General features: G+C 38.7%; 1 protein-coding gene across 1 annotated transcript in view; it reads right to left on the bottom strand.

The window, feature by feature from the left end:
• LOC116226445 (uncharacterized) overlaps nt 1-15,183 on the bottom strand; it is a 175,366-nt gene that overhangs the window by 139,094 nt on the left and 21,089 nt on the right. The window contains exons 4-6 of the mRNA XM_090136955.1: nt 12,647-12,713; nt 12,165-12,341; nt 1,387-1,473 (exon numbers count right to left, since the gene is read on the bottom strand). Coding sequence (XP_089993081.1) covers nt 1,387-1,473; nt 12,165-12,341; nt 12,647-12,713 — 331 coding nt within the window. The remainder of the gene's footprint in view (nt 1-1,386; nt 1,474-12,164; nt 12,342-12,646; nt 12,714-15,183) is intronic.

The following is a 15,183-nucleotide window of genomic DNA, read 5'->3' as shown; positions in this document are numbered from 1 at the left end:
CAACAGTTCTTACATGGCCAAAAGAGTGTTTTTTCCTGACAAAAAGCTGTACTACCTTGTATTCCTGGTGTCAGCACTCTACCGCACAGGCTTTTAGGCACATTCACAAGGATACAGAAATCTAATCCACTTTTCATTCTCTGGATACAAAGAAGACCATGATTCATGAATCCTATTCATAAGACGAACCAAGGCAGCATCGACAAAAAAAAATCTTACACTTGAAAACTCTCAGCCAAAAGCTGACTTCTAAAGATCATTGCTGTTCTACACAAGGGATAGGAAAATTACAGCTTTAGGTGCAATTTACCCTCAATAAAACTAAAATCATCATCTTGTTTTCACCAGTACACAGAAATCCAAGTCACTGACGTGCTCTAGAGTGTGCTTTTTTCTGTCACACGTGGTTGCCTGAAAATTTAAATCTTGGTATCTATGCAAATAAAAATTTCCCACAAATTTCCAAAGTGACTCATTTTGAGACTCTGCAGTAGACAAATTTTCATACCTACACAATTTATTTCCACATATGCCTACAATTGTGTGTCTAGCGAGGTTCTGCAGTAGAAATAAGCACAAGGTTTGACAAAATGAAGGGATGGGGAGGTAGAAACTTAGAAATCCGTCTCACATGCTATTAGGAGGTTTGTGCTTAACTACAGGAGCTGGGCCAAAACATTCAGATCACAGCTAAGCACTTCATTACCATGATGATGTTCTTACCTAAGCCCATGCAAATTCAGGCAGGCCCGTTCCCACCCTTTTTTATCTAAAAGTGAAGGAGAATTTCCTCCATGCACAGGAAAAAAAACAATACCTCCTGGTTAATCTCTCTCACACCTATGCATAACTTCTCCCAGCACTGCAATCACACCCTCCCACTTCTTGCTATCACCCACAGACAACAAAGCTGAATATCTTGGCTAAACTAGTAAAAAGAAAACCCAAAGAGGCCTTCTGTTATGCTGGGAACTCTGGACACTGGGGTGTCTCTTCTGTTAAGCAAACAGACGTTCAACTTATTAACAAAATTGTTGTCTAACAAAGGCTTTGAGTTGCAAAACCTGCAGCTTGGTACTCACCTGTAGACTAAGTATGTTAATTAAAGAGAACATGGTGTAGACAGTTTTCTTGGAGTGTTTATTATTATTGCTATGGTGGGAGAGTGAATACAGCACCGCCTCACTTTTACCTGTCCATTAACTCACTGTCCTTGATCAAAGACTATTGCATGCTGCCTATCATGTTCAGAGCAGGTAAGACTTATAAATTAAATTGTAAACCTCAATATTTAAATGGAACTGCATACGTGATCTTTGTCACCTCATTTTCATGAATGGAAAAGAATATTCTGACACCAAAATTACATACTTAATTCTGCCTCACCTTCTTCACTGACCTCCATCCCACACTGCCTTGGGTTTATTTCCTCATCCATCAGCAGGTCAAAGTAATTTCTGCTGTACTCATTTCCTGTGGAAAGCACACGAAGTAAGGGTCAGCGATTATTAGAAGCACATGAACCAAAATGTTAATTTTGAAATCGACACCAGCAAGCAAAGGGGCATTTTTTGCTACTTTATAAGCTTAATTTTTTTAACAAGTCTTCTAAGCCTACTAGTACTGCAATTATCATCTTGTGAAAGGTCAGAAAAGGTAATTCTGGAAACAAGTGCACTTTATGTTACTTTTACTTGAGAACTAATGAGAAAAATTCTCAAATTTAGATGATGGAATGATAAGAAAAAGATAAAAAAATTCAACATCTCCAACATAAGACAAATTATTCTTGAAATGCATTTTGCAAGTGAATTACCCATACTGCAGATGAATTTGTGTTTCACAGCTGACCCCTCCAATTTCAACAGTTTTAAATTTCACCACTGAGGTTTCAACGTCTGGTGCATCTTTAATACAGTAGTCAACCACAGAAGTGTTTAATTACAGAGGAGATACTAGAAAACTGCCTCATTAATCTGAACAGCAATAATGTTTAGTTGGGCTAGGTAGCTAATCCAAGATTTTGATGGGATAAAAACACTCATTTTAGCACTTTCCATTTCAACAGCTAGTTGTATCTGCTCTTTAGAAACCAATCAAGTTCACACACCGAAAAAAGTCATTTGTTAGACTTATCAAGGACCAACACAGCATCTAGCTGCCTGGAGGAGCTCTCAGTACTATCAGCCAAAACAATTCTTTTTTACACAAGAGGGAAAGGGATGAGCTTTCTCTCAAAATACGTCTTTCCTTCAAGAAGATTGTTGCTCTTTTAAAATCACCTTTACATTCACTTCGTTTTCAAGAACAGTAAATTACGACTAAATAGAGAAAAAAAGTAGAATAATTAAGTCCATAACAAATTGTAAAATTCTTTGAACAGGGCTAATACATAAGAGCTAAATGCGCGAGGGAGTCAACTCATCCCACATACACTATAGTAGTCTGCAGTATATTTGTTTTAGGATCAAAAATAATCCAAACAGCAACTCCTTCTCAGAGACTAAATGAAACTTTGATATGAAACTAGGTTTAATTTATATTTCTAGACCAGCACATTTTGACTGTCAGTCTCTGTTCCTTCAGTGTAGTAAGTACAAGAACTGAAAATTTGCTTTACCTTGAGGTCGCAATAAAGAAAAAATAAATGAGTTTCATTTTTGTTACTTTATCTGTCAACAACTACTAGACTGGTATGAATCTTGGCAGTATGTAATCAAAGTCTTATGTACTGCAATAACAGAGCCATTCTACCTTATTCACTGTAATTGTTTTTCTCTATCACAAAGCACCATGATGTTATATGAACACCCCTTCACATGTCAGTAAAATAATTCACCCATGTGCTAAAGAAGAAAATGACGATACATCTCTATTCAGTTACTTCGTAGTCATAAATGTAAATAGCTGGAAAGTATGTGTTGCAAACATACAAGCAATAGTCAGCTAGCACAGGGTTTCTGCACAGTCTTTATATCACAACACATTCTACTGAATTTTAATACACTGTATTCTTTATCCCTTGGGCTTGGGACTAAGCTCCGAGGACCAGACTTTTGCAGAACTCTTCACAACAGAATAACTGGCATTTAGGAGGAAGTGTCATGTTGTATTTGAATCTACAAGGTGTGGAAGCTGTTATTCAATAAAGAGATACACGGACAAAACTATTAATGAAATTGGGTTTTGGTCCTCTTTGAAAAAGCACAACGCTAACCATTTTCTGTGGAGCATTTCATCAAGAGCTTCGGCTCAGCTAGGACAACACACAACTGCAGACACAAAGTCATACAGAAATAAACAGAACAAGGCTTGATTTCTCCATAGCAATGTTCAGTCTTTGAAGACCATATAGATGGAAAGACTGGTAAATGTCAGAATCACTGACTTTAAAGAAAATGAGCTATTTTAAAGTACAGGACATCACAGAAAACTTACAGAGAGGCTTTCTGAAGAGAAGAAATCCCTGCAAACCTCGGATGCCTGCTCTAATCTCATTTTACTTTTTTGTTTTCCTGTCAGCTCAACATACACTGAGAACTGAACCACACAGCTCCAGGTAGTACCAGCAGCTCTGGACTCTGGGCTGGTCCTCAGTTTTGTTGGGGGCAGGGAAGGTTACTTTAGATTTAAAATATAAAATTATCAATTTTCGTCAACATAACTTACTGCCTAAGGCATTTTACTAATAACATTTTGTGAGCACGTGAATGGATTACTAATCATTTCACGTTTGCTTTTGGAAATATTTGAAAGTGTATAACATGTAAATTAACAGTCCACTAAGGAATTCACATTGCTCTGCTTCATGGTATAAACACAGTAAAGCAAATGTTAATACAGAGCTTGCTCGCAGGTATTTTAAACAGCAGCAGACAGCTTGGTGCTTTCAAAAAGCAAGTTATTTTGAATATCTGCTGCTGTGAAGAGCTAACTGACTTTGGAAACGTGTTCTATTTGCTTCGAACCAGAGAATCACTCAAACCCAACAACTGAGTTTGAACCTCTATTCATTCCCCTCAAAATTATGCTACTTCATGTGGAAAACACAACAGATAATTCATAATATCAGAACTGAAGAGCAAAAACGAGAATTATCTATAAGTTCAAATAAAAATGGAAGGAAGGGTGTTAGCACAATAGTGACCAGGTGGGAATTTGTATAGTTTAATTAAATCAAGAGGAGTTGCTAATAAAATTAGCATAATCCTTGAACGCAGCCCATGGGACTACATGCACATTACTAGGACTGGATGAGACTCTAAGATGGCTTTTAAGTTGTCTGTAGTCAATTATGCAACCCATGTCCTGAGAATACCACAGAAATGGTGTAAGTTGCATTTCTAAAAGATCTTCTACTCCACAAAGAAATCAGACAGCCCATACCAATATCATGTCATGGGCACAGCAAGAATTTTTGATGACTGGCAATTATTGCATTGTCCCCTATATTTTACCACTGATTTAAGTTTTGAGTTTAATGGAAGTTGAATAATAAAACCTCAGTGGATGGGTTGAGCTTCTCTTGACCAGTGTAAAAATGAAGGAATTACTAATAACTAAGTGGCTGATTACTAGCTGCTTGAATAGGCACTCATTTGTGCTTTTTTTTTTTTCAGAATGATGCTTAGAGACAAATGCAAAAATTGCTGCATAAGCAAATTTTTTGTTATGAAATGGGATACACAGATCATGGTCTGAGCCAACTTCCCTTAGTAAGCTACCATTTTAGGTAGCAGCATGGTCAGCAGGTATCCCTAACAATGACTTAATATTACGTTACTGGAGTTCTTTATAAGGCAACTCGTGAAAGTCTTCTGAATAAGCCAAAGGAAAGACTGATTTTTAGTCTGAGATGGCATTTCACCTAAAATGCTCTTGAAGCACAGCAGTGAAGCAATGCAGATATGGCCCTCTGGGCTGCCCAAGTATAAGATTCTGTGTTTGTTTCCTGGTTTCTTTATAATGACATGCTACCACGTGAACCAAAGCAGCATCCTAGAGCCAAACCTGAATACCCTCTAAGAGAGGTGCCTATCTCAATTTGGCTTGGGACTGGGAGAGGAAGAGGAGAGAGATTTCAGATGAGATTTTTAAAAATTACTTAAAACTGGAAAATAATTTAGGAAAGGTAGAAACTTTCAGAACAAATGCTTTAAGTTTTTATTCCAAAATTGTGTTGCTAGATTTATACACATCTAATGAAAATGTTAGAAAGAAAGTTTTCATTTTAAATAAGACAGCGATTTGGTATGTAATCCACAAATTAACAGTAATTTTCTGTTCTTGTTTTGCCAGAAATTAATAGAAAATTATTACAAGTTAGCCTGAAATTATATTTTAATTTGGATTTTTGGTTGTGGTTACTAAACCACAGTATCAGTTATGTCTGCCTCACCTTTGGTCATTACAAATGCCTTCACTGTAATACGTATAAGCTGATCTACTTTACATATAAAAGCTAAATGCCTTAAGTAAGATAAATCACTATTATTTTGGATTTAGATCTACAATTGTTACCTATAGGTGCAGATAAATATTATTTATATCATTCTAGATACAGACCTAGAATAGGATTGCTGGGAAGCATGAAGTCATTTCAGACTATCACCAAACATATCAGGGAGTGGGCTGTTTTACACATGGAACTTCAAATTTTAATAATCACTAGGAAGAATTCAATGAAAAAATAGGCTTCAATGGCATCTTCAAACTTAGAGCCACACAGCAAGAGCCAGTACAGCAGATATTATCTTGAAAACACAGCTTGTTAAATACTATCATCAACCAGTTTCTTTTTGATTTTTAAAGTTTAAAGGTACCATATGTCATTTTCCTTATCCTCAGCGGAGACCATAGTTAATGAGCAAACCACATAACTGTGTCTGATGTTTATATTGCAAGTCTTGAATAAACTCACTTGTCAGCTTTGATAAGATGCTGGTGAAGGGGCCAATCATGCGCCTGAGCAGCATGGCCCATGCTGTGCCTTGCCCAGCCCTTGGGAAACACCACACTCTTTGCACCCACTTTCCTTTCCCCCAATCCACTCCTGGAAGACTCACCACATCTGTCGTTGTGCAGATGTACAGCATGGGATTAATTCCTTTTCCTACAGGCAACAGAGGGCCCTGTGCTAAGGAAAACCAGTGTGAGACCTGCTGCTTTGCTGGGGAAACGCTGCTGGCTGAAGACTTGAAGAAAGATTTATAGTTGTTGCAGTTCATTTAGGAACACTGTTAGATAACATGACATAGGACAGTGGGGAAAATGGAGACCGAGTGCTACCAGGCTGGTGTGCTCAGCTGATCCTATGCAGTCTCATCACAGGAACTTACTGGAACATTGAGAAGCTTAGGGTTTCAACAGCACTACTAAGATGCAAACAATTCCCAAGTGCCATAAATTAGCCTTAAAAACATATATCCAGTCACCTTCTGAAAGGGTATTTCCCAATTATAAAAAGCATCCATTCTTCACAGTTCTTCTCCCCATACCTTTCACAAATTCAATTTTAGCACGTTACTTAGAGCAGTGGTACAGTATCCCTGTTGTCGAAATTGCATGCAGTGGAACACGTTTTGCACACTACATTACACCTTGTGCTGTTCTGCTGATTTCAATTGGATTACACATTGTGTAATTCAACGCAAAATTACTTCCAATGACAACCCTTTTTATGCCTATGCATACATGGTGATCCATCATGCCTTGCATACTGGGTTTGGCATTTCCATTTCGAGTCCCTGTTGAAATCAGAAAGCATGGAACCACAGACACACAACTTGAGTTATTACATATAAACTTTCTTGCTGCTTAAGAAAAAAAAGGTACAGTTTTGATTCACATTTCTAGCTCCATATTTTATGCAAATCTTTATGTCCAATGCAAATGCCAATGTCACAGGCCACATTTTCTTCACAGGCAGCATAAACATGAATTCCCAGCAGTTGCCTGCTTTTTTTTCATCCATGCTTTCTGTCTCTATATGTGGGTATCTAACAACTCCTTAGAATAAGCCTAGACTGTTCAAAAAGCCTCAGTTCTCTCTTAACAGACTGGTGTTACTGACGCTCTTGCTGATATTTTTATTATCATGTTGAGATACCAGGTGGCTCCTTCCCAAAACCCTTTTTGTCTGCACACTACAGATGAAAGCTTTTGTTCACTTACATGCTTGAGCAGAAAAGGCCTATTTTGTCCTGTCACAGCTAAACTACCTTCAGTAGTAACTCATCCCTTAGCAAAGGCTAAGGGCTCTACTTTGGTTTTTGATGAGGGGCAGAACTCCTCTATTTCACAGTGGGATGCTCCCCACAGGATGCAGGTAGCACCATGTTAGATATGTCCAGCCCAGCTCTGCAGCTAGGAGGTGGTGCAGCAGGAGACTACATAGAGACACTAAATTGCTGCCAAAAGCAGTATAGCCATGTTAATACCATACCTATGCTAATTAGAATAGCTTTTGGTCTTCAATTGAAGCTTTCTTTCCTTCTTCTTTCTTTTTAAACATTGTTAATCTCTGTGGGCAAATTTATTGGAGCATGATATGAGATGTTAACAGTGCCTATTGCAGATGAAGTGGTAGAATTAATTAGGGCTTTTGATTTTAGGAGATAATCTAGTTCTGAAAAAGGATTTGTGTATTGGGGATGATAGAAAAAAATAAGCACTCCTCATCATCTGGAGGCAATTCAACCTGAAACATCAACATTTAGGGTCAGACTGCCTCTAGCCTTTGTACTACTGTGAACGATACAGGAGAAGACAATTAGCCTTCCTTTCATCTTTCATGCAAAAGCCACAGACTATCGCAGCCTCTGAAGAGGCCGGGTGCAAGGTGGATCATGTAATGGTAGGATGCTTGGATAGCCCTGCGCCTGGATTCTGCAGCTTGCATGCGTAACTGGCATCCCAGAAAGAACACAGACTAATTTGTTCTGACATACATTCCCTCTGCATGCCTGGGCTAGAAATTTCACCTACCTTGTAGAAATGTGAACAGTGCCATCCCACAGAGCTCTTCTCAGGATTAGCTGGACCAGAGCCTTCTAGTTCTGTGGCTGTGGTGAGCACCAAGCAGTACAAACAGCTATAAGCCACTAGCAAATTAACTATTCACAATAGCTGAGGATCTGAATGCTGGAAAAGATTAATGTTTGCTTTGCAGACCTATGATAAAACACTAAAGACACAGCCCTTTGTTAAGGGATTTCTTGTGACATATATCATTCATCCAAGGTTGAGCAACTGCCTTCGTGTTCTGCCTTCAGCCAAAGAGGGCAGGCGGTTTCCTGGTGGTTTGGTGCTTCCGCCGTGGCAGTTTGCCAGGTACAGACTTCACCAAGCCCACCTGAACTCTTGGAAACTCTCCCAAGTGTTTTGGATTTAAATACCTCTGGAAAAAAGAAAAAAAGCCAGTGGGAGCTCACCCTGATTTCAGACGCACCTGGAATGCCCATCCTTTACTCCAGTTATGAGTAATGTGATCCTAAATATTTTCTATTGTCTGTTTATTGACTATTTGACCTCCCACTGGGGTGACTAATGTGAAAATTTCTGGCAAATCGAATATTTGCTGAGGTGAAGAAAGGAGGAAGGAGCTGGTTGGATGTAGTCACAAGTAAACTCTGAGAATTTTCAGGAACAAATAAATCGCAAAAATTGCCAGACAACCTTAATTTCATGAGAAATATGGGAAAGAAACATGATGGTTAGGAGCAATCAGCAAAAGGTCAGTGTATCATGAAGAGAAAATAGCGTAGAACCCACTGTAAGCATATAGGTGCCTGATAATTGGTAAATCTGAGTAAATAGCCAGTTCCCTTAGGTCACTGTAACATTTAACAGCAACACCAGGTCACCATCCTATAAGAGCAGTAATGGAAAGCAGACAGCAGAAAGTTACACAAAAGCTTACTCCTGAATAATTGTCTACTCTTGATGATAACATTGGGAATATGGTCCATCACTGAAAATATGACAGTGTAAGGAATAAAATGGCCTGACAAATGGAAAAAATGGAGTAACAGAGTCACGAGAGCATAGGATCATAGAATATCCTGAGCTGGAAGGGACCCACGAGGATCATTGAGTGCAACTCCTGGCTCTACACAGGACTAAATCCTCTGTGAAAAAATACTTGAACTTTTTAAACTGGAAATATTTCATCAGCTATTCAAGGCAAAACTCAGTTCACACACTCATTTTCAGATGATGTACTGTTATCTGAGGAAAGGGAATGGAAAAGTCAATATAGCTCTATCATACCTGCGAATTAAGGTGGTTAGGGGCCAGCTGAAAGCAAGCTGCAATGTGATGGGCTTCTGCACAGGCTATTTCATCCCTAAATAATCTGTATTTTGCACAGTGTGTCAAATTCCAGGAACAGACTTTGAGGCTGTCTTGAAACACAGCTGACTATATACACTCCTTTCTGGTATTCTCAGCACGGAGGTGTGTGAGAAAGCATCTCAAAAGAAGGTGGAGGTTTTTCTAGAGAATACTTCCCTCCAGCAGTCACAGAAGGAGGAACAGGCTGTGACACTACTGTAGGATGGAGGAAATAGTAGCACTCCCATAGCTATTGTTTGATGCCATTGAGAACACAGGTGACAGGTGGAAAGACAATGGAAAGGCAATACCATCTCAGCACCGTGCCTCCAAGGGGCATAGCACTAAATCCAGCCTGATATTTACATAGTGTTCTAAACCTGTAATCTGCTAAACACTGCAATTAAATAATTGTGCTTAAGGTTATAACTGCTTTTAGGTTGTGTAGTTTAACACCAAGAATTAGAGTTGACCAATGCTACTCCCTATCGAGAAACCTAGATTCAGCCTGAGGTCTGAGAGCTGGGGGAGAACCTCATGGTCATGGACAGGACCATGAAATACTACCATTCACTACGATCATGCCATACCATGCTTTTCTATGTAGCTGGCTTTTTCCATTTCCTCTTTAATGAAGCATTATTACACTTGGGGGTGGAGAAAATTAGTTCGGGAGGTACCAGAAGGTTTAGTTCAATTTTTCCCAGGTTTCTGGTCAGGCTTGAAGCTGTTGTTTTGTTAGCAGCCCATGATAAGTTTGAACTGGCCCCTGTGACTGTCAAACAAGTCCTGACAGAAGTTAGACTAAGAATAATTTAACGCAAGGTTGGACCAGATGATCTCTAGAGGCCTCTTCCAATCTAGACTTTATTTTTATGATGACATAAATGGATGATTTTTTTTTTTCTAACAGCTGCATGAATTAGAGGCAGAGCTATGTGAATAACTGGTCTTCTGATTAACTGGATGGGCAAAAGATTGCAAAGGAGAGTGAGTTTGGGGAAACAAAATATTTAACTCTCAGTAAGCCTTCGTCTCCCACTCAAAGCACTTTGTCAATCAAACTGTTCCATTCCAGGCAAAATTAAATTCCGTGTTTTTTTGTTTTTTTTTTTTAAAAAAAGGGGTTTGGTGTTATATTTTGTCTGGTTGGTTGTTGTTGGCTTTTATTGTTTTTTTAAATGATACTGTGAATGACAAATTCACCATAATGGGTTTAAAAACACATTTTAGTCTTTAAAAGTGTTCCTTTCTTGAAGACACTATTCATGAATTTCTGAAGCAGAGACTGAAAGTATGGACAGACTCCAGTGAGCCCAACTTCATTTTTACCAAATAGACTATTTCATTAAAAAACAATCAATTCCTTTGTCTGCTTAATCACTGTTCTGACAGGCTGCAGAGAGAATTCCTGCTCCATGTGGCACTATGCAGTCACGTGAAAGCTAAATGGAAAGCCAGACCTAATTGTGAGAGAGGCTATCAGGAGCCATGGGCTCTCTGTCCCTGTGAGGATAAAATATTAACACAACAAGGTCCAGAGTTTTAAAAGCAAATACCTGGAGTTTGGCTCACAAGCCTGTACTTACGTATTGAAATACCTGTGTGCGTACTCAGGGGTGCTCATCAAGTGGCATTGCTGCCTGGGACTTTGATAGGAAGCGCTGGGTGAGCTGCATACCTCAAAGTCGTATTGTTTACTTTGGTACCTTGGGAGATTTCGGGCTTTGTGTGTACATTCACATATTCATGGTTGATTACAGTCTACTTGAAGATAAGTATACTACACAGTCCAATACAATGATATTTTCAGTGCAGATTTATGGAAGATTTTTAGTCTGACTTCAGAAACGATTGCTTTCACTTTAGAACTTAGTCCAAGATTTTCCTCATATAACTCATCGGATGTCTCTACATTCTTTTTCTCACCTTTTTCCTCATTGTATTTTCTCACCAACCCAGGTTGGATGGAGCCCTGGCAGCCTGACCTGGTGGGCAACAATCCTGCCCATAGCAGTGGGCTGGAACGGGATAGGCTTTAAGGTCTCTTCCAACCCCAGCCATTCTTTAATCGTATGATATTATTAAGTAAAAACAATCATTAGTCATAACATTCAGTGGCAATAATAATTCAAAATGGAGTAAATTAAGCAATAAGTTAAAAGATACCTAACCTCTGCAATACAAAAAACTGATGTCACCGAAGATCCTAATAGTTTGCATTACCCTAAATAATGAACGTTGCTTTGTGAGACAGGATCTTTTTTGGGTGCCGCACCACAGCTGAGCTTAAAAACCAGGTTGTGCAGGATCGCTTCCCTGGAAAAGCTGAGCAAACAGGACTCTCTGCTCTAAGTATGTGAGCACAAGTGGCTGAAAAAAATATAATAAAGCAGAGGCAAGATGCCGATTGACTGAGGGCATATGGGAGATCTGAGGACAACAATCAATCACTGATCTGTAAGCTGTTTAAAGCTACTCAATGCTTGGGAGCCAGCAAGGGAGCAGCATCTGTCTGCTACAGTGCCTCCGAAATCCAACCTGGTACAAATTAAGGGGACTCACCATAAGAAGAGCTGGCTCCCCGCACTCCCATCTGCTCGGGGGGAGCACCACGCAACCTGCATCCACAGTAAGGGGAGCCAGCCGAATACAAAAAGGGAGCACAGATCCCCAAACCTGCAAGCACCCAATGTTTTCAGAGCCTTTTGGGGCTCTGGGGGTGGATGTTGGGATGCATCAGGATGGGAACACCCGGCGGAATGTGCAGGTTCGATGAGGAACGCAACTGCTGTCACTCCGTTTGAGGGTAATCCGGTTTGATGCCTCACCTCTTGGTTCAGCATGGGCTTGCAGCCTGAGTTTTTGTTGGTGAGCTGCAAGGGTGCTATGCAGCTTGTCATGTCTAATAACTTCCTCCTCTGAAGTCTGATATGCTGAAAGATCTGTGCTGCTGATGTTAAAAGCTGGATTTTCAATGCCTTCTGTTGCTCCTCTCTCTTCTTTTACTACAGAAAACAAGGAGGTCAGAAGAGCACATTACAGCAAAGTGTATTTCAATGACAAGCAGAAAATTCCTTCTAGTAATTCCTTTGCTGAAAGACTCAAGTGTATCGTCCTCAAATGTCGCCAAAACAGAATTAGGTTAAAATTAACTCAGGAAAAAAAAAAAAAAAAAAGAATAAATGATTAAAATAATTACAAATTGCACCCTGACAAGCAAGAGCAAAATTTCGCCCACAGCCATTTGTCTGTAATTAGTTAATTAATCCTTACACAAATTATGAGCAATAACTCATCAAGCAAGGCTCACCCATCAGAAATTCAGCCGACTTGGATTTCTTCTGCTTAGTTTGCTTCAGAGCCTTCTGCTGGAACTTCTGGAGGGAAATTGTTAAATGAATAAATTAGCTAAAGAACGAAGATCATCCTTTATGATCCACAACTAACACAGTATTTTAAATATGGGATGGCATTGAAATGTCATTTAATTTACATCTCTGCTAAAGGGGTCAAACACTAATTGAACAACAGCAGTGGAAGAATTAAATAAAATAGGAGAAGAAAAGTTAAAACAAATGCCAAATGAAGGTCACATTAAAATACTGATTTTTTTTTTGTTGTTAGTCTTCTTTTTTTTCAACCAATTTTAATTAATGCAAAGGAGCCTCAACAAATGAAGAATAAGACTGTTTTATTTCACTTGCAGAACAGCAGTGCTTCATTTAGAAAAGTTTGGTTATTCATGTTATCCACAAACTGGCTTCCCCGATGCCCCCCCTTCTGCATTTCTTAAGTCCACTTACATAACCAGTCTAGCTGTTCATCACAGGGCAGCTGAAAATGAATGAGCTCCACACTTTCACATGAGATGACAAAATGGTCACAATCTCAAATAATTTACATTGAGAGGTCACAAAAGAGAGATCACGGTCCAGGGGAGAGGACTCATTGCAGCAATGAAAAATTAATTTAATATTAGGTATGTGCGAACAACAGCTACAGTGGAAAAAAGATAATGATAGTTATTGGAGGAACTGGGTCAGGACAAGATCCAAATTAATTCCCATGGGGATGCAAGGTCCAGAAGAAACATGGCCACATTGGTACCAACAGGAAGGACCAAGTGCTAAAGTCTACATTGGTACAAAACCTTGTGCAGCACTAGCAAGACTTCACATGAGCTCATGCCCAGCTACAGACCCCAATAATGGATGCTAGCAGTCAAAGCAGGCAAAGATTATCTAAAACAAAGCACATCTGGGAGTATTAATCAAAGCCAAAATCAAAGCAAGAAAACAGCTCACACCTATTTGTTTTCAAATCTCACATGGCAGTTCCTGAAATGAGCACAATTTTTTTAAGCCAGTTGCTTAATTGTCCAGTGATAAAGACCACTCCTGGCAACATAGCTCCTGGAAACTGTCAATACAAAAGGATTAATTACAAGAATAATTGAAAAATTGCAATTTTTAGAGCATCCATCTTTCCCATTTGATTGTGGGTGCCAATTTCCAGTAAAAAACAATGCTTGCAGCACACAATCAATAAATCTGTCAAAAACAATAGAACCATAGTACTGACAGATTAATATAGATATTAATAACTTGATATATATGTATATATGCATACATGTGTAAATGTTAGTCTGACAACAGCAGAATTCCTCTAAATCAAGATGACTACTGTTCTACAAAAATGTAAACGTGCAAAAATGAACCAGATGCATTCTGGAAGCTACAATAAGTACCAAAGCAACAGAATTAATTCTTACAAGCTGTGTGTGGCACAAATGAAGTTAATGATAACTTTGACAAGAATTCAATAGGTTCAGAAAGTCACCATACTGCTTTCGATGTTTTTTTTCCCCAACTGAAAAATCTTTCTAAAATACACGTTAGCTTAGTGAGCACCTTTAGAATTCTATAACTCTTTCAACATTAACATATTGATGCATTACTTGCATTCCTAATATTTTAATTCAGTCAGTTTTAAAGATGCCAACAGCATTTATAAAAATGTTGTACCTTAATTGCTCTTATTAAATTGTATCTAATTACTAAGCAAAGCTTTAAACCTCACGTTAACAGCAAAAGAAATAACATCCAGACAAAAACTCTGGGACAAATTTTTAAACTGGTACACATCAGGATACATCCATAACTTCAACTGAATTAAGATGATTCGCATTACTTTCTATGTATACACATATTCCTTGTGCATGTCAGATTTCCCTAGCAAAACCAACTGCAGGCTGTATTTGTCATAATCAGCTTTGAATTGCTATATTCTGTAAAATACACAACACTTTCACAATAAGGGGGGGGGGGAAGGGGGAAGAAGAAAGTATTCAAGTATTCCTCTTCCTCCAGACCTACAAAATATACATTGTGGGATTTTATTGCTGTTATTTGGCTTACTTATACTCACTAAGCACTAAATACTGTTTTTCAGAGATATAGCCATATATGTTCTTCTGCACTTCATTCCCACAATCACAGATTAATATTTTTAAGTTTTGATGCAGCATGCTTATGACTCCTATTTACTATTGAGAGAAACAATGCCCTTATCCCCTAATGTGATTAGGCTTCGAAAAGGCGTTTTCAGTGAGTTCATATTTTATGAATGAAAGCAACACCTGATTTTCTACTGCAGGGTGAAATCCTTCCAGGGATTCTTCTTCAAATAACTAAATAATGGAGCAGTTTAGTGGCCTTTGTGTAATCAACACATGTTCTCATCACTTCGCGCTTCAGAGGAAATTAAGAGTTCTCCTTTCATATTTATCTCCACCTGATTCTTCCATCCTTCTTGTTTACATATGGGCACCCCTAAATATTGTAAATT

The sequence above is a fragment of the Phasianus colchicus genome, chromosome 3 (assembly GCF_987193195.1).
Source record: "Phasianus colchicus chromosome 3, bPhaCol1.hap1.1, whole genome shotgun sequence".
NCBI classification, from domain to species: Eukaryota; Metazoa; Chordata; class Aves; order Galliformes; family Phasianidae; genus Phasianus; species Phasianus colchicus.
This window is presented reverse-complemented; position numbering and strand designations above follow the sequence as displayed.